The sequence below is a fragment of the Leptosomus discolor genome, chromosome 1 (genome assembly GCF_034619465.1).
Source record: "Leptosomus discolor isolate bLepDis1 chromosome 1, bLepDis1.hap2, whole genome shotgun sequence".
NCBI lineage: Eukaryota > Metazoa > Chordata > Aves > Leptosomiformes > Leptosomidae > Leptosomus > Leptosomus discolor.
Genome location: NC_141391.1, coordinates 156,801,467 through 156,827,229, shown reverse-complemented (window position 1 = coordinate 156,827,229; position 25,763 = coordinate 156,801,467). Strand labels below are relative to the sequence as shown.

General features: G+C 37.3%; 1 protein-coding gene across 1 annotated transcript in view; it reads right to left on the bottom strand.

Moving 5' to 3' along the window:
- Positions 1-25,763, bottom strand: part of MYBPC1 (myosin binding protein C1) — an 89,166-nt gene that overhangs the window by 41,176 nt on the left and 22,227 nt on the right. Inside the window, exons 2-11 of the mRNA XM_086461592.1 lie at positions 25,363-25,524; positions 23,583-23,607; positions 22,428-22,460; positions 13,136-13,171; positions 9,077-9,175; positions 7,547-7,695; positions 7,136-7,253; positions 5,794-5,845; positions 4,145-4,201; positions 492-658 (exon numbers count right to left, since the gene is read on the bottom strand). Coding sequence (XP_086317718.1) covers positions 492-658; positions 4,145-4,201; positions 5,794-5,845; positions 7,136-7,253; positions 7,547-7,695; positions 9,077-9,175; positions 13,136-13,171; positions 22,428-22,460; positions 23,583-23,607; positions 25,363-25,524 — 898 coding nt within the window. The remainder of the gene's footprint in view (positions 1-491; positions 659-4,144; positions 4,202-5,793; positions 5,846-7,135; positions 7,254-7,546; positions 7,696-9,076; positions 9,176-13,135; positions 13,172-22,427; positions 22,461-23,582; positions 23,608-25,362; positions 25,525-25,763) is intronic.

Here is a 25,763-nt window from a genome sequence, read left to right as displayed (position 1 = left end):
GTATTACACCACTGATACTATTCAGTAGGGTAAATGGGGAAAGATAGGCCTGAATGTCCTCACCTAGTGCAGGGTGGAGAGTTTTTAGTCCAGCTGGGATGTCAGATTAAGTGCAAGATGGAATTATGAAGAGCAAATTGTGTTTGGCGTGACTATTTTAGAGCAGAAGATATTAGTATTAATGATACCAAGGTCTAATTTCCATAGTGTTTGATCAGATAACACCTTTCCACAGAACTGTGTGACTTTGTTCCAGTTGGAACTACTGTTTGGCCAAGAGGGAGGGATGCTTTTGGTACGCACTGAATGGGACAGTGTGTTTACACTAAACACAGTGGACCAAAGCCTTCTAATTCATTCCTTGCAGTAATAAGGTGTGAGTTGTAGTAGTGTGCAAGTTCCCTTACATGGAAATGAAGCAAGTTTGTTTTTTTTAAGATGGACAGTCATATTTGACTACTGGACATAAGAGTATTCTGCCTTATCCGTACCTGCACTCTTCTTCACTTCCCTGCGCATGCGCTTCAGACGCTTTAACATGCCTCTCAGGTCAGTGATACCATACTGAAAAGCAATCTTCTCATATTCACTGGGGTTCGCATTCTTCAGGAGCTCCCACACGTCTACCTCAGGTTCTTCCTCTTGCTGTTTAATCTCCCTAACAGTAGCAAAATAAAATTATGGGAGAAGAGTTAGCAAGGTTTTATCACACCATAAAAAAAGGTGAAGCTGAATCTATGGTGAGGTTAGAAACGTTTTGATCAAAATTTGAAGGCTGCCATCATATTTTTTTATTTCACTCAGTACGAGTAGAATAGCTCTGAATGACATTCACACCTTACTTTACAGTTCTTCAAGGCAGAATTTGGATATAAGTTTTAGTTTGGCCTTTTCTGATATAATAATAAGCTATGAGGGGTTTTATATTGTAATAACATATGAATTAATCCCACTTAAATCAGTTTTATCTGTTGTAATTTGAGTGGAATCAGTTACAATTAATGATGGCACCGCTGAGATCTGAGTCTAAACTGTACATTTCATAGTTATATAAAAGTGCTTTCAAACCCCAAGTCCCTGTAACTGCTGCTAGGAGCGACCAATGAAAGAACATTGAAATCCAAGGGAGACTGGGTCTGTTTATAGTTACACCAGTGCTTCTCAGAGTTACTTAAAGTTGGCATATGGATAGGAACTGGAGATTTCCACACCAGCTTGGACTTGCAAGATGGATCTGTTGGTTTCCATGTTTATCTCAGTCTTAAGAGCAGGAAGTGTTTTCAGAGGCCTGTGTGAATAACATCACCTTTATACAGAAGTTTCAATACCGTATTTACTGTCTGCAACTCCAGGCTAAGACAACCAATAAAGAGAAGTGTAATTATTTTCACAATGGCAGCCTTTAAACAAGAGAACAATGGAAGCATCCTAAACAAAATTATAATTTTTGAGATTGACAGCTTAGCTCAAAAAGTGAATGTCTAGAACAATCTGGGAATTGGAGCATGAATCTAGACATTTTTTCCTGTAAAGTCATTAGGATCAGACTAGAATCATTCTGATTTGATCTAGTTGGTCTAATGAAATCAGTACTTTTGAGAACAGAGTGAGAAAATAAGCATTTGAAAAATAAAAAAAGACTGAGCTTTGGAGTGAGACTGTTAGAGATGAACTCTACCAAGTCTGACGGAGAATTTACTTTAACAGGTACAAATAGCACTGGGGATCCCTGAGAATCTCTGCATGGTTGGATGAGGAACTATGGAAAACCACTTTGCTGTTTAATCCATGAGGTTTATTACTTTTTGTAATATTCTGGGGTTATTTTAAAAAGGAAAAAAAAGTTCTCACTGAGGAGTCTTTGAAATACTTACATATTATCTTAGAATTGTTGTTAGACAATATCGGGTCTGTAATTTTATGTTTCGTTCCTTTTATCTCATGCTTTCTGGAAGGTGAGCATGTACAGCAAAGACTGGTGTTTCAGTGAGATTCCTTCTGCATGGCGGCAAGCCAAGATCAGCTTGCAAACATACGTAAAAGCTGACACACCCCATGGGGTGGCACTCTGCTCTCCCAGGGCCTGCCACTTGCCATGCAATGCCTGTCCGTGCAAAGGAGAGGTACGCTCCATGGGAATGGAGATAATGTACCCCCTTAAATCAAGCAGTGGTTGAGAATGAAGATCAGTTAGAGTATCCTGATTTTCAACCAGCTTGAAATAATTCCAGACTCTTTTTTTCTGTTGCGTAACAGGAGAACAAATTTTGACACTTAGAGCAAACCAACTCTGTTTTAAGACCACAACAGTTGCTGCTGTGGGTAGTGGGCAAACAATGCTTGGGATTTCCTAAGCACACTGACCTCTCCACAAAATCATTTTCAGATCTTTTCCCTGAAAATGTGCATTTTGTTGAAAGATGTACTTTAAAAAAAAAATGGACCTAAATGTTTGAGTGTTTTTGAGATCTTGAGCCTTTTGGAATTTCGTGCCATTTCTGATCCATTGCATTGACAAAGTATAACCAATCACAGAGTGGCTTACTCAGATAGAAACTGGTTTGTCTTCCTGCAAGACCAGCACGAAATTAGAAAATAGGCGGTATATATGTTCTATACATTTAGGGTTTTTTTTAAAAACATGTTTCAAGTATTATGCACCCCAGGTGAAAAGTTCTAGCTCTTTCCTTGGTAATACAACCATACAAAAGAGAAGGAACGAACCTGCAAGATTGACTCTAGAAAAAATTGAAATAAAAGCATATATTTGTCTTCATAAAAATGGATATTAATATCCACACTGTGGCTTAATTGGCAGTCATATTCAATTAAGCTCAGAGGTATGAGATTGCATTTCAGTGCCTGAAACAAGGAGGTGATGAACCGATTTGACCAATATCAGATAATGGTGTTTAAGTTTGGTTTGCCCATTAACCACATAATAGGTATACTATGTTTATATGGCTATACAGTATTTATCTTACAAAACATGTGAGTTACTTGTTAGTGAAGTGATAATGACAAATAACATTTCTTTTTCCACAAAAACACCAAGACCTCTTACATGCAACTCTCATGTTGCTAATAGAACACCCCACAGGCGGTCATGAGAACTGTTATGGTAAGTTGTATTATCATAACAAAAAGTCGAACTGAAGATCCTAATTAGGGATGAGAAGATTAAAAAACCAAAGACCTGGTGGATTTGAATTGGTTCAGGTAATACTTTCGCTGCCTACTTTTACCTTCGGCTTTTCCTGTTTGCTTTGGTTGCTTAAATACTATCCTCCCCATCAAAGCCCACGAGCCCATTGTGAACTTTTTATGTAACTAACACTGCGGATTGCGTTTTCCTCTTTCAGAGTAAGTGGTTGATGTGATAAAGGATCTAGTTCCTTTTCCAATTCTCTGTCATCAGTTGCCATTGATTTCCATGACATACAGAATTTTATGATAAATTTTAAATAAGTGACAAATTAAGTATCTTAACCTGTTAAAACTCTGAACTGAGATTAAGATCTGAAATAGCTAGAGACATAACTATCATAATGCCCGATTTTCAAGGTAAACTGGAGAAACGTGCCCAATTTTTTCTCCATCACAGCATTTAAGTTGAATAAAACACCACTGAACATTTGTGAGCACACAGTGAAACAGAAATCTATGAAGAATTAAAACCAATGCCTATGGCTTGAAAGCATGATATATGATTTTTCATACCAGGATGCTTATAAAATCCAATTAAGATGTACACAAAGAGGTAAATTTAACCCTTGTAGCTTTTTTACTCTTGCACCAGACTTAATTTTCTGAACTGCTCATCCCTGTGTAGGAAATTGTCCCCCTCTACCCACCATGCAAACACAAAAGAAATAGCAAGTAAATTAAATGTTATTGGCCTCTTTAGGTTGTGGCTCACTTTTTTCCCAACGCATTCAAATCTGAGGTTTCTTTTCTGCACACTTAAAGATACAATTAACTGAACATTTGCGTATTATGCTATGAGAATAATAGTTAGAAACATTGAAAACAATGAAAGATCAGAAAATTCTTAAGAAGTTATTAATGCTACACCTGACTCTTTTTGTGTGCGAACCTAATGGTTTGCAATCCACACCTGCTCACTGCATCACTTGGTTCTCACCTACGTTTCAGGAGACCACTAAAGTCAAGTTCTCCTGCATCGTCTTGTCCATCACCGCTGTTATTAATAGAAAAAGATCAAATCTTTGTTTAATACAGGAAGACTTAGACAACACACATTGCAAACGCTCTACAGGTCTCATATACTCAACACTGTCCAGACACACGAATAATGGTATAAAATCAACACAAACTTGTATTCTTTTTCACACAAATTATGTTTCCTTATGCAATTGTGAAAAATAACACAAAGGTTTGTATTGCTTGTTATTACACTTTGATGACAAATTTTTGTAACTGCATACACAAATTTGCCAACATTTGTGTTAGATTTCAGTAACACAAATAAATGTGAGCTAGTCAACACAACGAGCTTTGTTTTTCATTTCCGTAGTGTGTGTGTATAAAAACAAAGGGCTTGTGCTGATCTTTTGCTATGAATGTAAAACAAAGATTTGCATTGCTGGGTGGTGCTTTTAACTGCATAGCTGTGTCAAATATTGACTGCAAAGCATTACACTTAAGATTTAACCTTTCTCTAAATGAAGGGAGAAACCAGTTAAAAGAAGAAGGAACAGTACATTGTACATTTTTACAGGTAGAATCACAGTCCTGTGAAGGTGCATTTCTTTCTATAATGCAGCTTTAAGCAGTAATACACAATTATAAAGTGCATATAAACAAAATAAATGCCCTTAATATTTGTAAAAAGGGCAAAATCCTGCAAATGTTAAGTCAAATGATGACAATATTCATCCCAGATTTTGCATGCAAGATATTACTTAGAAAAATCTGAAAATATTCAGATATCCTCATCTGCTTGGGCAGAATAATTATTGCAATTTTTAGAAAACGTTCTCAAGAAAGGAGTGCACCTTGGGTGTAATATCTTTTACATTTACTCTTTAAATCACATCCTTCTAAATAACAGTTACTTCTGAATTGTAGCTTTGCTTGCATGTGTAAATTAACAAAATGCATTCATTTTCTGTTCATACCACATTTTCATTCTAAATATTTCTGTCTTTGTAAGATGGTTTTCTCCATAAAATATAAAGATGACATCCATACTGGTTTGAATTGCTATTTTATCACAAATGTAACAAAACTTAAGACACAATGCTTTATCTTATGTCCTCTGCAATATATTATTTGTAGTTTTACCACAATGATGGCCTCATGACACACTTTTTTACTGTTAGATAATGTAAAGCCAGATCCTATCTTCTTGAAATCAGTATGAGTTTTCTCTCTGCTTTTAATCAGTACAGGACTGGGACCAGGAACTTTCATGTTGTCGCTGACAACATTCAGGAAACATGCGGTAGGATATTTTAATGAATGAAAATATGATTTTATAAATCTCTAAAGAATCATATATTTAATTGCCTTAAATATTCCATCTTCCCTTAAAGCAATGACACTGTAATTTCACAATAGACTTTTTAATATCGTATATACTGTTTATGTGTTGTAACCATTTCATTCTGCCCACTACCAACTGACCTAAACCCACGCCTTTAATCTTTATTTACAAACCCATTTTTTTAAAGTACTTGATACAGTTGTCTGCCAAGACTGAATCACATTCTGTGCATGCTACCAGCACCCATTACTGAGGAGCTTCATAGGATCACTGTTTGAAGTTACCTTCTTTTGAAAGCAGATCTGATGTCAATGGATGGAGCAGCTTGGGAAGATTCTATGAAATAACAGTAATACAGGAATTAAAAACATAATTTGAATTTAATGTAATTTATGTAATCAGTGTAATTTGGCATGTGAAATTTGTTTGGTTTCCTGCTAAGTGGCCAGAGATTGTGCTGCTCCTTTGGTATTAAGTTCTGATAAATGCAAAGCTGCTCAGTGCTAAGATAAGTTTAATGAATGCCTTTCTCTAAACTACTTTCTGCAGTTCTGCATGAGAGATCTGTCTCTGTGATGTTTCGCTCCAATCCCCTTCCTGCCTATACAGAGGCTCTGGCGTTTTTGTCTTCCCGTTCCTTATGCTTTCTCTCCTGCTTGCATCTTGCACTTTCTCAGTACGCTCAGCATCAGAGGAAAGAGACAGTCTTCTCTACAACTATAGACTTATGTTGATTCTCAGTGCAAGGATGAATCCCCCTTGTGTGAATAACCTGTTTGTGCCAGCCTGAATCAGATTAAATGGTTCTGATCCACAGCCAGTGAATGGATGCAGCTAGGCTGGACGCTGCCTCGCTGACCTCTGAATACACACACCTACCTGTGCCCCTTGGGCTGTCAGTCAGCCATTAAATGTCCCCTTAACTATGACTGGCTTCCCCTGACTGGTGAAAAAACAGCCTGGTCTTGACCACTCGGTAGGTGTCCTATGAGGGTGAACAACTATTTTCTCCACTGGCTGCTGACCCTAGCATTTCGGAAGACATACATCTTTCTCAGTCTGATTGTGCAGGCATGTGTGCACTGTTGTGCTGGCAGAACTGTTCTCGAAGGATAAGATAAACCTGTGGTTTTGCCAGAGTAAGGCCTTTTATAACGCAGTCATGACTCCACAGTGTTCTCCACATCATGCTGTTCTTTACTTTGATGAAGGGTGGAAGAAATAGCTTTCTGGAGTATGATCATACCATGCCTGACCAGGGTGCGAAGCACTGGTGAGCCATGACCACTCCATGTCCCTCTGCTCAGATGCTGCTGGATGAAGCCTTGCTCTCTGAATAGCCCTAAGCCTAGCTCTCTGTCTTGTATACCAGAGCCCAATTTGAATTCAATACTGGCTGTATCTGTCAGTTTTTCTGATTTTTGGATAAATGTCTCAGATGCTGTCTATCCCAATATTCATTTAAACAACAAATTACAGATACTTAAGAAAATTCTCTGAGCTCTATGCTAAAAATGCTCACTTTAAGCATTACTTCACTTAAAGGTTCTGAACAAAATTAGGTGGCTATCACGTTAAAAAAAGAGAAATCTTTGTACAGCTTTACAGATGCAAATGGAATCTTACCAGTGACTTCAAGGTCAAAAGAGCAACTATCAAACTTGTCCTTATAAGATACTTCACAGCGATAGTTCCCTGCGTAGTTTTCCTTAGCTTGAATGATATGCATCTCAAATGTATGAATCTAAAAATCAAACATAATTGTTCATTACTGTGTGGGATACATTTGCACAAAGCAGAATTTAAAAGTTTAGTCTTTCAGATCTAAACCAGGAGCAAGGAATAACTCAAATAAAGGGCTCTGGAAAGAAACTGGAAACCAGAAATGGCAATGGAAAACTTTGATTTCCCCACCACTACTTGTCCTGCACTGGGGGTTAGAATCCACTGCTCTTGAAGTCCTACCTGTTGTCTTAAATTGACCTTTAAGCTCTCTTTGGAGCTTTGCCCCTGTAAGAAGCAAAAGCAAAGACACACCTTAGTGTGACGCTCAAAGGACTCTTTCAGCTGCAGGTGCTTCCCCGCTTTACTGGCCAGGTCCATCCATTTTCCTTTAAACCACTTAACATTTGGCTTTCGGAGAAGATCTTTGGCTTCTACTTTGGCGATAAATGTAATATTCCCACCTTTCAAAAAGAGAAAAGAATAATGCGGTCATTGAGGAACATGTCTTTGGTCAGTCACATCTGTGCAGGTTTCTTTTACTGCTGCTCCTTCCAGTCTCCATGTGCTAGCTCTACCACAACAGTAAGAATCAGATGGAGTCACACAGGCTATGAAAGTACTGCAGTGTTACAGGGATTAATGGTTTTGCATCTGGGAGCCTTCCGCCCATGTCAATGTGGAGCCTGAGACACTGAGAAGCAGGATAAATTAGTTGAGGCAAAACTCCATGTTGTCATGGGCAAATTGTTCCCAATATTTGAATTTCTGTGCTTAAAACAAGCACAGGTGTTCCTAGGCTACCAGGCAGTCGTAACATGAATAAACTCCAGTCTGGAAAAGAAAGCCTGGAGCATTTAATGCATTTCTATCATTAATTCTTGAAGCTGAGAAGGCAGGGGAAAGAGTCTTCTCAAAACGATAATTTGGGAATAGTAAAAGTTAGCTCAATTTTCGAACAGCATTGCCGACTGCCAAATAATCCTCCCAAAATGCTCTTTTTCTACTCAGAAACTGAGAAAATAATAGATATGCGTAAAAAAAACCCCATCTGACCATGTCTTAGTGCATCAAAGTACACAACAGACATATCAAGTAGCCTGTACTTAACTTCCCACCATTGCTGCTACCCTGCTTAGAGTGCAGCTACCTTAACATGATAGTATGGCTCAGGAGTGCAGTTTGGAAATTAACCTCCTAACCATCCCAATTTACTGTGCTCTGGTCCACAACACAGAAAGTCCTCACAATGCTCAAACTGGATTCCTCTGAGGTGAAATAAAAAACAAAGATGTGCTCTGAGGGTTTACTACCTGTGCTCCAACTGCTAATAGGTATATAGACGGCTGGACTAAGCCAGAGCTAGTCCAAAGCAAATCCCCCGGAATGTTGATAGTGGGATTGACCCTACCAGCTTTCCTACAGAGCTGTTCCCATTAGTCTGCTTGCTAATTTACACACAGCTGTAGGGCACAAAATTTGACCCATCAATCTCTAAGCTATGCTGCAGGCTTTTGGGTAGATCTTCCTGACACATCAGTAACAGTACAGCCAAGAGCATCGCAGTAACCAGCTCTCTTCTCCAGAAACTGTACCTCTGAGACATGTGCTCAGTAAACTGTTAGATTTTGAGCTTGTTTTGAATTAAACAATCTTTTTTTGCTTTTCTTCATACAGTTGTTTTTGCCTTCGAAGAGTGGAATTCACATCCAACTAAAATCAGTGGAAGTACTTACAGCTGAGAGCAGAAGCTGAGTGTCGCAGGAACTGTACATACCTTTCCTGGCTCTGCCTCAGTCTTTGCCTCTCTGGGAGTGGCTTTTGATTTTGTTTCTAAGCACTTACCAACACTTACTGAACCACTCTGAGGTTTTTCAACGAATAAAGTGGATCTTTCGGAGTCATCGCGCTTTTCTGTTTCTTCTCCTTCTCCAATTGACCATACTGAGATGCAGAGAGAGAAGGAAATGTCAATCATCTAAGTGTGTTTTACTCCCTCCAAAATACACTTACCTGAACATACTAAACTCTCTAACCCTATTACCTCTCTCTTCAGATGTCCTGAAAGATATGTAAGTTTTTGTTCACACTGACATCCATTGCTTGGCTGTCACATTGTGTACCGTTCCTGCAAGAACGCTACCTCTGTGGTGACAGAAAATGAAACTATCAGGGAGGAAGAGAGTGGAACCTGATCAGCCAAGATGGGTACTGAGCAACTCGAATGGCACCAGTATTCAACCATGAGTGCTTTACAGAGGCAATGCACAAAGGTCAGCTCTTTGTTTTTCAGAAGAGATGAAGGTTCTGAAAACACAAACAGCTATAAGCACAAACAAAACACATATGATGCATAGTTTCGGTGGGTCTCTCTCAAGCCCAAACTCAGTGAATTGCACAAGCTAGTTTTTACTCTTTGTCTGCAAAAAAGGGGCAGGGAAGAAGCTTACTTTTGAACTTTGTTCTCTTCTACCGTGGTAGAAGCAGAGAGTTTGGGTGTCAGTCAATATGACATCTTGCCATATGCATGACTGATATTTTACAGAAAAATAGTTTGTCAGATGGAAATGATTGTGTCGTATCTTCAGACGCAGCATCTTCTCCTATGGAAACTGGGATTTTGGAACTGAAAAGAACCACGATACTGAGAGAAGCAGCAAATGAGCTGTCTCCCCAAGGGCATAGAACTGTACCAACTGTGCATTTCTGGTCTTTCTGCTCATCTGAACAGCCCTGGCTTTGTGCTGTGCACTTACATCTTGGGTAAATACAAGCAAAACTGTGGCTGAAGCTGTTTCCTAACAGAAAAGGCAGGGAGAGCAAGGCAGTGAACGTCTGTCTGTTACCTGCTCCCTTTCTGCAGAAAGGGAAAACAAGTGCCTCATATTCCAAGTGAGAATTTGCAGAGCCCAAATGTCACATCACCTTTTTTTGAGGAGTTATTACCAGTGCATAGCAGAAAATGAGTAAAGCCAGTGCTGCCATGGTAGTACTGAAGAGCAAAGCAAATGCGGAAATGTACAGATATAATTAACAAAGCCATCTGTCTCTTTCAAATCAGACCTGCATCTCCCTTGTTCCCCTTGTATTTCTAGCTGTTTCAGAAGTGAAGGTAGCTTTTTATAGTTTATCCAATGCTCTTTTGGTTTTGGTTTCACAACTAGCATAAATGAGGGACTAATACAACACTTCTCAGTCAAAATCTGGTCTTGAAATTAAAAGTTCCTTTCCCTGCTTAGTATTTTCTGTAGAAACTAATTTGCCTGAAGTCAGAATTGTCTTTCTGCTATGTAGAGATTACTGCTATGGGAACCTTTTTAACTCATGAAAATCTCCATCGCTCACAAATGTAACACAACTCATGACAACTGTGGGAAAATGTAACCAAACTGATTTTATCATTCTAAAATCTACTAGGAATTTTAAAAAGGTCTAACAGTGCTAGATGTCTTTGCTACAAAATCTTTGCCTTTCAGTCTTTCAGTGAATTATGGGTGGTGTGCCTAACACCTCTGTATGTGTCTGCTTGTACAATATTTCTTATGGGTAAAGAGATTCATGTATATACGCACATGTATATACACACATGAAAACATATACACAGACATACATGAACACAGATATATATAGATACACATCTATATATACTCTCTCTATAATCTAGATGTTTAGATTGTGCCAGTATAACATAGCTAGTATATGGAAACAACGTAAGAACAAGTGATAGTTACTGGTGTGAACAGAATGATGTGACAATGCTCGGTACAGGACCTGGTCATGTGCAGTTACAAACCTAACACACCACACGGTGAAATGGAAAAAGGATATTAATAAATGGAAGAAGCTTACATAGAGTCATTAATTCGGTACCACATAAAATAACATCTGAATATTATTATCACCTTTAGATATTAACATTTTCCTATTTATTAAACAAACAGAACAAAACGTGGGTTTGATGTTGGCTCAGGGGTCTGGCATAGGCGGCTATGCCAGGTCAATAACCATGGTTGAAGTACCTGCTGCTCATTTTGTTCCAGAGGCTGCAAATCCTGAAACCACAAAAGTGGGTGTAGTATGCGTTACCTGCCAGGGTAGGAAGAAAGAGGTTATGACTTTGCTAAGTTTCCCCCACCGTCCTTTGAGCTGTGAGAAGAAGCCATTCTCCTACAGTCTCCTGGGGCCTGTGTGTGGGATTCAGGTGAGCCACTGACGCTCTGTAGGCTGAGGAGGAAGGGAATAGCTGTGTATCTATCTATATAGAAATAGATATAGATAGATAGGTATGTATGTATGTGTGAAATACTGATACGTGTCCTGTCTTGTGCAGCAGAGCCTTCTCTTACTCCTGGTTTAGCTGCTAGAAACCTGTATGATCTGACACTTAAAAGCATTTCAACACTCACAGTTTGATACTGCATAAATAATGGAAATAAAATGAAATATTATCTTTAAGAAATGAAGTATTATTAATAATTGTATTATGTAATTTTTGGAGTGTTTCATCGTGTTTTTCAGGAGGTCTCACCTGAATCTTTTCTTTCCGCTGGCTTAGACATCCCATCTGAAAGGGAAGAGCAATTTAGATGACACCAGCTCAGAGATCACATCTTAACTGACCTCAGATCACTGGGGTTTTAAGAACATTGATTCTTCATGCAAGAAGATCAGACTAGATATTTAGGACCATACTTATAAAGAACTACCAGAATACCAGAAAAAGGAAGTGAGAGCTGAGAAAAAAATTCAGAAATCTTTCCGCCCTTTTTCTAGAAAATCTAAATTAGTGTAGTTTAATTCCCATCCAAGATTTCCTTTTTAGTACTTCGTGTTTAGTATGAACAATAGTTCAGTTCCATGAAGCTCCTGTTTTCTTCATGATTTGTGTAGTTCCATGTAATACATGAATTTATGTTGTTCAATATTTATCTGAGGGGACAGTACTTTAAATTATTTAAATTTATTATTATTTATTTGTGTTATTATTTATAGTGATTGTATATATTATATCAATAATATTATTGATTATTTATTTGTCTAGGTTGAGAAAAAAATTATGAATAGTCAAAGTTAATTTTTAGGGTTTTGTGGTTTACAATGTTATTTATGTATTTATTTTTTACCAGTGAGGTCCTCTGGTACTTTAAATCAATGTACTGCTACTGACTTTACAGATAGCATTCAGCCCAAAGTTAATAATGAAAATTCTTTTGCAAGAAACCAAGCAAATGTGATCATTTAGGGCAGTGAAGGTAATTAAGAGCATGTTTTTCATTTGACACACTGCAAAGTGTTTTCTCATGTTCAAAATCTCTGTTTCATTCACAGTATATTTTTAAAAAATGTATTAAGCAAGCAATGGAGAAATTTTGCCCACGTCACATCTGTCATGATGGACCCCTGTGCTGATGCTTTTCTTTTACTGCCAGGAACCAAAGGCATTTTATCTGCCAGCTTGGCAGCTATGGCTTGGAGCAGTACATTCAGTCTACCTTGTAGGTCACATGGACTAAGGTGAGGTGCTGGACAATTATGTGGATAAACCTGTTTCGAAGTTTTATTTGTAACTCTGGAGTTTGCTCTCAAGACTAACCTTAAAAATGCCCTCCATGTTTGCGGATAGGAAAAGAGAAGGGGGGTTGCTTTCAGAGCTGCTAACTGATATTTCACCTTCCAGTGGCAGAAGTTCTATCAAAGACCTCAAGTTCCTGGAAAGGAACTTATCTGGTATAAAGATCTTGTACTTCTCAGCAGAAATTAATTTAATGCAGAGCACTTCAAAATCCTTTTTATCTAATTAGTATGTTTTGAGTTCAGTCCAATGGTTTTGATTCTTTCTTCGTTAATAGTCAAGAGAAAAATACATACATACATACACACACAAAGTGCTATCACAGTCCTAACCTGCTGGTGGAGTACTAACTGAAGTGTCATCTTCATCTGTGAAGAGAAATACAAATATAAAAGTACATAAAGAAACTGAAAGCACAGCTGATCATCTGCTTTAAAACAACTATGTGAAAATGTAAAACCTGCAAAAGAAAGGGAAAGAAATCATAATAATCAGGAGCATTCACAATGGAAGCTTCAAACGGATGAAGAAAGCTTTGCATAATTCAGTAGCTGAAATGGTAAACCTTAATCTCTCAAGCAAGTAAAAGAAAAATGAGATATGGACTGTGATCTATTATTAAATCATGAGTTTATATGGAAGCTGCTGAGTGGTTCTGTTTGTTAGAGATGTAATCCACAGTAAATACAAAAAAGCCACAATGAAATCAAGGTCAATCACATATCTGACCTGAGGAAGATGCCATTTCTCTGATGTCCGTGTCTGTAATTAAAATGTGCACCATATATGCATTCAGCATTATTAAATCAAGATATACAACAGTTAAAAATAGTCCTCTGTATTTATACTTTGTAATTTCTGTATTAGAATATTAATTTAAAATGCAAGGAATAAACAACTAATTTTTTCCCATCTTATAGGAGAATAATTTAAAATAAGGACAGAACTATTATTATCACACTGGATTTTCCTTTTAATCACACTAAAAGTTGACCATCATCAGGAATTAAATCACTACAAGCAGTTGTTATCCAAGTATTTTAAGAAGTTTAATCTCATAGAGTGCATTGAGGCATACATTTATATAAAGCAAAAGCCTGAAAAAACATGAAACTTTCATTAAACCTGAAATACTGTAATCACGATTATTAGAAAACCAGAATAAGGTAAAATCTGTCTTTACAAGAGTCTCCTACATCTCTTGAATTTTAGACATTGACTAGAAACCTCAGAGATATCAGTTTCTGATAAAAGTATGCAAAAAGTCTTAGTGTCTCAGCCTAATGGTTAAAAAAATATTAAAATTACCAATGTAGCATTTCAAATGCTAAAATATATTTAGGATTTAATACATACAAAATGTAAAGATAACATGTCTTTTATACAATATCAGAAAATCGTCTGGAGAACATTTCAAATTGGAGGAAAATACAGTTGAACAACTTTGGAAAAATATTAACCCACTTTTTTAGATTTTAGATTTGGGTTTCCAGAATCAAATTTTAACTCTGAACTTATCCTTTGATTTTGACCTTAAAGTTATAAGTTGTCTGTATTTTCTCAAGGACGAATGTAATGACTATGACAAACCACATATAAAATATAGTTGCATTTTTGTAGATACTGGTCATATGAATTTTTTATGCTTGCTTAACCACTAAAGGCTAATTGAAATCTGTTAATAGAATTTAACTACTTAGCTGTACCATTTTACTCATTCCTTTTCATCAAACTTCTTTTTAAAAACCCCTTGGGAGGAGGATGTCAGTTGTAAAAGGTAGGCCTACACATGAAGGATTAATGTGTTATCTTACAAAAATTATTTCTGATTCACAGCAGAAAAAAAAAAAAAATTCGTTTAGTGGAAGAGTTCTCACCACCTGCATCATCCAATGGCATAAGCAGACGTTGAAGATGATGTTGATTTTCAGTGAAAGCACACTAATGATAAAGTTGTGTCAGATGTTTTAACATATTATGCTAGCAACTAAATGAATGCAAGGCTAAGTAATTCCACTGCAAACCTTTCTCCACATTTTATGAATGTATAAAGTGTACCTCCAGCTCTTTTTGTCAATAATGCCACCGTTGTGGTTGATGATGGCTTGAGGAGGTACACAATATTCTCTCTGGCCGGAAAAAAAATCAAGATCAATCAGCATAAAACATTTGATGTGATGCACCCTACATGATGATGTATAATAATCACATTATTAAAGGACCACTGTCTTTGACTTCTATTTTCTTTAAACATTTGAAAAACTGAAACAACAAAAAAGTGTTAATAGTTTTGCAGAGAGATTGCTAGGGTTTCTCCAGGGTAGTCTATCATTTCTAAAAAAATGTTAACATCAAACACAAATGAAAATGAAGAAACATTTCAGAAGTATCAAAATGAAAGCACGATTCAGTGTGCTGTAAATTGAAGGAGTATGAAAACAATACATTCCAGTAAGATTGTTTTGACAAATGGGTAATTATCAGTCCATCACTCCCTATATCTCAGGCTTCTAGGACAAAATGAACTGACTATTGAATAAATATGAAAAATGGTTCAACAGCTGTAAAAAATTTGCTTTCTGTGATGAACGATTGTTTATGTTAGCAGTAAATTCAATTTAAAGATAATAAAAATTGCAAAAGTACCAGACCTAGTGATAGAGGTATGATCATTAGTTCACTGTCCTTATCTTCTGCAAGTAAACTTCTAATGGAATGTATTTAGCAATCTGTTGCCTGACAAGAGCTAGCTATGAAGAAATCATTTCATGCATTTGACAGTAGGTTGATAGGATGTACTCTAAAGAGATTTTTGTTCTTTGGCTTCTATTTACCTATGCCAGATTTTCATTAACAAATAGGGTATTTACATTTATTACCTTGTATCTAAATGATAACATTAACTCAGGACCAGGCCTGTTGGAGCTCCATCAGGAGTGTAGTCTTGTAGGAGGATAGAACACTCCATACTACAAAAGTAGCTAATGTAAAACTTCTTTATTCTCAGTTAGTGTAACCTCAATATTAAAATTTCTGACTGCTGACAGAGTGTAGAAAAATCTATCAAAATATAAGTAATAACTACTGATTTATATGTGAACTGCTGATACCAAGAATTTTAGACCTCCTACTTTCCTTTGATTTGAAATCCACCAAAGTGGAAGCTGCAGTTCTGCCATCAGTCACGTTGATAAACTTAATGTTTTGCAGAAGCGGTAAAATCATATGAATACATCGTTTTACTTTTCTATTTTTTATCTGTTTAAAAGAAGACTTGAAAGCCATGTATCCATGTTAAAAACCTAGAGCTACAGTACTGAACAGGGGAATTTTGGAACTGACTCCTCTGGATCAGCATCTCAAACTTGATCTAATGAGCTAACAGAGCTGGTAAAGTAATAAACAGTTCTTTGTTGTTGTTTTTCCCTGCTCTCACTCACTGATGACCATGGGAGCTGGCATGGGATGTATGGCAGGCGTATATAAGCAGAGTGGTGAACAGGAGAGAGACACTGTTTTGCAGCTGCAGGTGCCCCGAGTGCCTTACACATGTCTGTGCTACTGCACACTGGAGCAAGCGTTCAGGGCTAAGGCAGGAGGTAGATAAACAGAACAAAGAGTGAACCCTTGTCTTCACAGTACATAAATAAATACAGAGTAAACCAACCAACTGGTCGAATCATTTTGGTTTATGAGTTTAACCCTTCTGAGACTGAGTTTAAAATTTAGTTGCCTTCAGTTGCCCGTCTGACTTTCAAAGAGTATTCAGCTGTCCCATTGAGGGGACTTGGCACTTTGGAAGTGGTAAATGAAGTACATACGTATAGGAATGGAAGTTTTAGTAGAGAGATGAATGGATAAGTGAAACCTGGAAAAATACAAGGATGAAACATGCAAACGTTTTAGTAGATGATTGGATGGAACCTAGAGAAAAAGATATCAGTAAAACATGCAGAAATTTTAGTAGCTCTGAATGGCTGGATGTGACCTAAAAAAGGAATGAGCAAATTGACATTATAATTCAATTATTATTCCAGCAAGTGGGAACACAATTATAACAATATTCAATCTGTAAGATAATGCTAAAATTAAAAACAAAGGCAGAAGAATTTAAGATTAATGAGTATGGGATAACATAGTAAATTTGGTGGGATTTCTGCTGAGTCACTTTTTTCTCTGAAAATAAAATAGATGATCATATATATCCTGAATATTTTACAATATTATTTCAGATATTTTTAAAATCGAAATGCTATAAAAGATTGTTCTATGCAATAAAATTTTATTTTTACTGCTCTGAGTTACTAATTTACAGGAGAATAACCACAAGATAACAAAGGACTTAGCACACTGTCCACAACTTCATAACTTTACAGTGAACATAAAGGAACATAAATATGTAATTTCACACAGACAATAACTACTAAGAAGAAATACAACAGTAAAACAGACACACATGTAGGTATACTTTATCTTCCTTGCTTCTGCTGTTAACTGTTAGAAATGAGGTGGAAATTACGGACTACATGGTTTATGTGGACTACCAAGCTTCTTTTCCTAGATGCCAGGTTGCAGCACTGCCTGACTGCGCTGCAGAGAGGGTCTGTCCCAGGTTCCTAAGGTGTGCTGTTTCTTCTAAATTATCAGCAAAGATGTCACAATTGCTACTACACAGGTATTGTAGAATCACTGTGGAATTCAGATAGGAAATCTTTCCCATCTCATTCCCATATAGGGACATACACAAATCTGTTACTTCTGAAGCTACAGAAACAGTTTTATCAATAGCTTATACAAAAACTAACCTCTAGCTGGGTCTGTCCTCATTTCCTTGTTGAACTGCTCATTTTCTATTGTAAATGATTTTGGACAGATAGGAAAAATAGAAACTTTTCCAATTTTGTGAATTATGCTCACCATTATAAAGATTTTCTTCTGGCAGCCAAATATGAAGGAATCACTCTAAGAAAATATACTTTCCCTTACTTGGTGATACTCTGCAACAAAGCATGAGCTGATAGGAACAATCGCACTATACCTAATTTAAAAAAAAAATTGCTACCTATTGTCTAGCAATGACATCTACATTGCTTTGCAGAGGTGACAGTTTCACTGGAGCATGGCAGAAAGTCATTCTTTCTACACATTATTGTTCAGACTTTCACTGGGTTTCTTACTGAGGCAGCTGCTGCTGCAATGGACTGAAACTGGAAACACTTCCCATATAGGATCTCAAACAATTTATTTGGTAGCAATTTTACCTCTAGATAGGATAAGCACCGAGAAAGCATTTTTTCCCTTAGGAAATACCTGTGTTCTTCGCTAAATTCAAAACAGCAACATAATAATATATAGAAAGATCAATAGAAATATTTGATAATATACCTACCATTTTTTTTTCTTTTTTATTCAGTAATACGTAGACTTGTAAGCAGTGCAGAAAACACCATTCATGTTCAGTTCGGGAACAAATATTTCTCACGTATCAAAAATTAAAGCAAGCAGAACTAACTGCTGGAATAGCTCGAGGCAAGACCTTCATATTTTTCCCTATTATTAGGCATGCAAATTATTCCTGAATTGTGTTTCCATTACCAAGCTGACAGATTTGATCACTCACATGAAATTTTGTACATCAAAATAATTGTTCAATGCAGAGATAGCTGGCAAAATAACATGCACTGAATCCTGGTTCAGCATTTTCATTTTCAAAAGGGTACTTGAATCACACACTCCCAGTGTTTATATTTTGACTTTGCTGAGAAAAATAGCCATGCATGCCTTTGCCAAATACATCTGCAAGTATCAAGTATGCATCCAGTCTGTCTAAAAAGCAAGATTTGGTCTAGAAGAGACCAAAAGCCAGCATACATTTTCAACCAAGCCATTTCTTGATATGCCATGAAAAAGCATAACCGTGCCAAATGAAAAGCAAGCACTGCATTAGTTGTAAGTATATTTTGATTGGTTTAGCCTTTTAACAGAATAAATAGAAAAAAAAAATCATTTATTTCAAAATAAGCTGATTAGCTGTTTGAATTCTACTTTGACAGGGAGTACAAAAAGGAGTGGAATTTGGCCCGGTTCCCTCAAAATGTATCTTTGTAACCAGAAGAATTGCCAACAGAGCTGGAGTCTAATCTCAGCGGCACAAAAATGTATATTAAAAACGGAGCTGATTTTTACATGCGAATGCAGTGTAGTAACAACAGTCACATGTTTGTTCACAGCAGACCTCAAAGACTTTATTCAGAACTTTTAGTGAGCTCAACCGCTGGGCTCCCAAAGAGGACAGAAAGACGAATGTGTGATTTCTTTTTTCGGATGGAAAAATCTATTTGACTTTGCTGAAAGATAAAACATGCAATATCAAGTTTCTGTGGTAGAATAGAAACACCTTAGAATGACTGTAGGAGATTGTCCACTTTATTTAGAAGCGACCAATGTGCATAGTATCTGAGTTTTAGCAAGCTTGGTCAGTGTCAACATCCAGGCTCACTTAAACATGGCTTTCTGCTCATGCAAATCACTTGAAACTTAATCTATTAATTTAACAGTCTATATAAATACTGTTGCTAAAGTGTCAGTCTTGTTTGCAGAATATTTGAGGATACTCATAAGTATCCTCATTTCCTTATACTTGATAAGTCATGCAGAAAAAGGATCCAAGAAGCTTCACATCACACTTTCAAAATTTGGCACCAAAATTCTAAATTAAAGCTCAAGCAATCCAGCATTAGAACAGCACTTAGAAATGTTCTCTTTACTGCCCATTTTTAAATATGATTTCAGACTCACCTTTACCCTTTCCAGTTTCACCCTCCTGTGGTGCTTTTTGTTCTGTGTAGGAAGTACAAGTATATTTTTGAGAGGATCTTAAAGTAAAAATAAAAACTTACACAGCATTAAAAAATACAGCAATATTGTATGTTCTGCTAGTATTGAAAAACCAAAAATAAAGAATTATTGATATATGTGTATATGTAATATACAGTTGTAATCCCATTAGTATTTTACAACTCTGTGCATATCAATGCATTTTCTATGTTTTGAATGAGTCATATAAGATTGATGTTCCTGTACTCAGTGGAAGAAAAATACTGGATTTTTTAGAAGTAGCAATAGTTAGGCTCTTGTTCTTGGGCTTATGTACAAAAGCCTTTGAAGTGAGTTGCATATCATTGTTAATTGAATGGAATTGGACCAGATGTGAGATACTGCCAAATATTAATCTTATCCAGAGCTCCATCACCCTAATGAGTTTGTACTTAAGACAAAGTACACAACAGAGAGAGAATATTGAGAGTGTTCTTAATTCTTTAGCATCATCTTCATCACTATTATTATAATCTTTCTTAGGCTATTTGTTTTTAGTTTTCTTGTTCAGAAGAGTTGCCAGCTTGTCCTCTGCTCCAAGCAGTGAGTGAATTATCTTTGCCTCTATTTTCAACAGAATAAAAATTTTCTGTGTCAGGATTTGATAGGCTTCCTAGTCTTTTTTATTTCCTTTCTCATTCAATTTGTATACAAGGCCATTTAGAGAACTGTCAAATCATATGAAATGTGCTGTCTTCAAGGTGTAAACACTCAATATTCTATTGCCTGTGAACAACGACTCTCTGTGACAAACTTACCCATCAACTGCCTGATAGATCATGGGTTTGGATGAAGGTCAGTGGACTAACATTGCAAAGACGGAGCTAAGACAACTTTTGTGCCATGGAGGAAACATCTGCAAGAGCCAGCTGAAATTATGATTATCCTGATTTCCTGTTCATATGTGCATAGCCATGATAATTATGAAAACAGAACTTGACATTTGGAAGACAAATCTATATTCTGGAAGCATGACGCACTCCTGGACGCTTCTGTCTGTATTCCCTAAATTTCAAGATGTATTCCCTAAATGTCCAAGATGGACAGATCATCAAACCTGTTCCTTTTTGGTGGGAATTTTGCTACAGTAACACTTTCTTTTCCCACTAGGAACTGGCCTTAGGAGAATTCACTGTTCTTCGCAGGTGCTAGCATACTTAAATCCCATTGGAAATCCTCATCAGGGCTAAGTATACCAACCTGGAGGCTTGACATTAAGATCTAGACTGAGCTCCCCAAAAATTTCCTGGTGTAGTTGAAGATGCTGATTGTGTCCAATAAATTATATGTTATAGCACTGGGATTCTTGAACAACCAACTTCCCTTTTTGTGTAACAGCACTTGGTAGTCCAAGGTGACAGTGTCTTGAGTCAGGCAGAAGCAAACTAGGAGAAGTGACTGGCACTTCCAGCTTAGGAAAATCCCAGTTTGGTCTGTGCCTAACAATAAAGACCTACTGACACCCTACTTGTTTTACAGTAGTACAGATATGGGAAAAAGGGAGGAGGTTATAGGAGTGATTTCATATTTAACACTGTGTATTTAAACAGAAATTAAGAGGATTTTTTTTTAAAAATGCTAATAGATATTTTTGATATAACACTTCAAAGATGCTATTGCTTTCTGTCTGCAAAAAGCAGTTTCTCATTTCAGTTCTACTTAAAAGTTAAGATTGATGAAGAAAATGAATTCAAGTACAAAGTATATCAGATAAGAACCCCAGTGTGAACTTTTTGAAATTAATTATTTTAATATCAACTGTACAGATTTTACGGTTGAGTGAAATACAACCATCATGAATGAAATAGTGCATCATTTAAACAAAAATGTCTTAAATCAGCCTTGTAAAATGCCAGGTTGCAAGACTGTAAGTAAATGCAAGTTTAACACCTGGGCAGTATTTATTCTGTTTGGTATTGCTGTTTAGGTAGCTACACAGAGAATAAATCTCACCAAATGGTTAAATCAGACGTGCATAATGTATATATGTATCAACCAGCATCTGAGAACATAACTCAAGTTACTCTATGCAAATCAAACCCACGAGGCAAAGGCTTGCCTACCTTTCCAGCCTCCGCTAAAGAAAATGTAGCAGCTTTGCACAGAGCTTCAGCTTCACCTGAAGCCCTAGTCCTTATGAATGAGTTTCACCACACCTTACTTTGGCTCCCTGGAAGTTATTCACCCACTCCAATCTAGATAACTAGACTCCTCAGGGAAATGGCCTATACATAGGCATTCAGTGACATTTTAGATAGAACAAAATGCCAATTGGATGAGCATGTATGACCCAGAATCTGCTCCATTGGTTATAGGTGGAGCACTGTTGAGCAACTTAGACAAGATACCTAATCTTCAGATGGCTAAATTTACATGAAATGAATCCCATGCTTGACTCTGTCAACTTTACTCAATATGTACCTTCGAGGAGAAATGAAAGGGAATATTTTGATAATTAGATGCTGTTCAGCATCAAAGAAGACAGCGTAATTTAGCAGCAGAATTTTCCTGTATCCTGGAGGACATTTGCATCATCACACAAACAACAAGTCTCTCACAAACAAAAATTGAGTCTGAAAAATCAACATTCAGGCAAAGTGAAGTAAGAATATCTTATTTAGGCAGGCTTTCTTTCTTTCTCACTTTCAGAGGGACAATGAACACAGATCATATTATGGCTATGCAATATCTAGTCTCATGCAACTGTTGTTAGTGTTACAGCACAAATTAGCATTTTTTTGCACTAACCTGGAGGTGGTGGTGCACTTTCGGTTTCAGTTTCTGAAAAATGAGGAAAGACAGATATTGAGCTCCAAGTAAAAGCAAATATTCCCCACACATTTGGTATATTCCTGTTGAATTTGGACACAGTTTGGGTTCATTTAATGTTTTAATGCAGTTCTCACACTTTTATTTGCTTTCACACATGCATCATATGGCATCTTCACAGTGACATGGTCAGAAACCTAAAGCTTGTGCTCTGTGAAGAGGTGGTACTGAACTTGTTCAATCTGGAGAGATATATTACTCATAGAATCATAGGATCATTTAGGTTGGAAAAGACCTTTAAATCATCGAGTCCAACCATTAACCCAGCACTGCCAAGTCCACTGAGCACCATGTCTGCAGATCTTTTAAATATCTCCAGGGATGGTGACTCCACCACTTCCCTGGGCAGCCTGTTCCAAGGCTTGACAACCCTTTTGGTGAAGAAATTTTTCCTAATGTCCTGTCTAAACCTTCCCTGGCACAACTTCAGGCCATTTCCTTGTGTTCTATCACTTGTTACTTGGGAAAAGAGACCGACCCCCACCTCTCTAGAACCTCCTTTCAGATAGTTGTAGAGAGCAATATGGTCTCTCCCTGACATGCAGGTCATCTACCTGCATATATTCATATTAATTTGTATAGGTGGGCACCAGTACATTTCGAGACCTTCCGGCAATTCCAGTTTAGGGCAGTTCTGGAATATCATGGAATCCAAGTTGAATTTTGAGTTTGGGTTTAGTTTTTTTAAGTCAATTGGTCTTGAACCTATGCTTAAATGTATAACTTACTACATTGACATGCTTCTGTCAGATGATATCTTATGTTTAAGCAGACATTCCAGCCAGTGGAATAGTATCTGATATGACTTTAATTGTGAAGTGTAATAGGTCTGTTCAGTGAAAAGGATCATGGACTGAGAATCCAGAGACCTTTATTTCATTTTCACCACACCATTAGATCTAGAGTTCAGTGTTCAGTGCAATCAGAAAGTAAACATATCAGCTTAGCTGCTCTGTGTACGACCTACAGTATGCTTGGTTTCTCTTTCTTTCAGTCATGGTTTTTAATCTAAATCACTTCCCTTTCATATGTGTGATACAGAAACTAGGCTTTTTATCCTATTTAGATGTTTACCTTTTTCTATGACATAATCTCCAATCTAAAAACATAAGAACAAATTAACTAGAAAAAAATTATTTTTGAAAAGTTAAAGGAAGCTTATTTTCGACCTGTAAAAGTCTTAGGACTCTAGACTGATTGAAATTAGTAATGTTTATTGGAGATAGTGCATTGACTTATAGTCCAACTACTTGCAACAAGCAAAGATTTAAAAGGTTGAAATCCTTAACTGTAACAGTAGATGTCTCTTACTAACCTTTGTCGTGTTATGGGTATTAACCTTTGGGACCCCTCCTCAGGTCATATTCAGGAAATAGTTTCAATTTCTATCACACAGAAATGCTGGTAAGGCTATTCCTTTGCACTCAGGTCTAAATATAACTAAAACATACTTCTCATTCTTAATAAATCCATTTAATGTTTAAAAGGGAGGAATAATTTTAGTACAAATATAATTTTAAGCTGAGTGCGTGAATTTGATACGGTTTAGGAACTTCCAGTCACATACACGGATGCTATAGCAAATCCTTGTCGAGGGTCCAAAGAGAATCTCTCACTACAGGGAAAGAGCTCAGGGATGTACATTCTGGTCATGGCACTCATCGTATGGAATAAATGGGAGAACGTTTATTAAAGGCCAACAGACACAGAAGCTGATGATAATAAAATAGCTTTACTTAGGTTCATAGCAAATTTTTTTTCTGGTCTAATTACTGACGTATTAAGTTCTGCTTTGTGGCCCAGGAAAATACTTAAATTTTTCATATGAAAATTCCACCAAAAAAAGTACATCTTGGAACATATCCATTTTACTACATGACATTTCTCCCTGCTTCCACTGAGAATATAATAACATCTCTGTGGCATGGAAGTCTCTTTCTTGCATGGAAAAGTAATAACAGAAAATTATTGACTGTGTACTTGTCTTTTTAAAATTTAATAGCTAGAAACAGGAAGTATTCTTACAAACACTGAATTAGAAAATTCTCCCTGCCTTACCAGAAACAGCCACAAATTTATAAACTAAAGCTCACCAAAATAAGCACTTTCCAGGCTCAGATGAAAGGGTTATGAGTCTTTTGAGGGACTTGCCTTAAGTTTTTCTTTCATTTTGAAAGGTATTTCCAGCCCTGTCTTACCTAGCAGTAGGCACAGATGTTAGCCAAAATCTACAGCACAGACCAGACCTGAAACACTTATTATGGTCTAAGCTTCTTCTCATACATGCAGACATAAAAGGAGATATTCAAAACCTGAGCAGTGTCATGGGCAACGTACTCTAGTTGACCCTGTTCCTAGCAGAAATGTTGGACTAGACAATCTCCAGAGGTCCTTTGCAACCTCAGCCATTCTGCGATTCTGTGATGGGATGATGATTTAAGCCAGACCAAGAAGTCAGTTGTTCCTTTCCTAAACCATAATTCAAGGCTGTTTGGTCTAGTGCTAGGAAAACTGAGGCAAGAACTGAGCTGAGGGGAGAGACCTGAAGTATGGTGTGGGAGGAAAAAAGGAAGGGGGAGAGTTCCAGGCACTGGGGGTGGCAGAGACATGGGAGATACTTCAACATAATCTTTTGGCCATGTGCGACCCCTTTCATGGTCATGCTTGGCTTACAGTTCCATTCCTGAGGACAGCCAGGAAAAAACCCATTAATAGCACCGAGTAGTTTCCACCTCCCCAAAGAATGATAGCCCTCTCTGGCTGACCTCTGCAACAGGCTTGTCAGCCAGGAAAGGGCTCTGTGCACTCAACCAGCAGTTTACGGTTGTGCTCCTTCCCTAGGAGGCATGCTCACTGGAGTCCCCAGATTCCATTCCCGACAGCCCCATTGCCTAATATGGTGCTGTTGAGGCATTGTCAGGGGGGCTGGCGGTGGAGAAAGTGTTGCCTCCAGCATGCACCTCAGCCGCTTGGGAGAAGAAGTGTTCTTCACTGGGTTGTAAGGATGTCTCTTGAGCTACAGAGGAAAGAGGCTGTTGAAGGCCCAGGTACCACTGGCTTGATACCATAATGTCAACTGGGCCTTCTACTAAGCGACTAAAGTTAACTTCTGCCTCACAGTCTCTAAGACAGAGGCAATGGTCTCTTCTTTGCAGTTCTTTATTTAAGAAGCCAAGAATGTTGCATTTCAGTGGGTTGTGTTGTGCTAAACACAGACCTTGGGTTATGTGTTGGTTGTGAAACTTGTAAAGCATC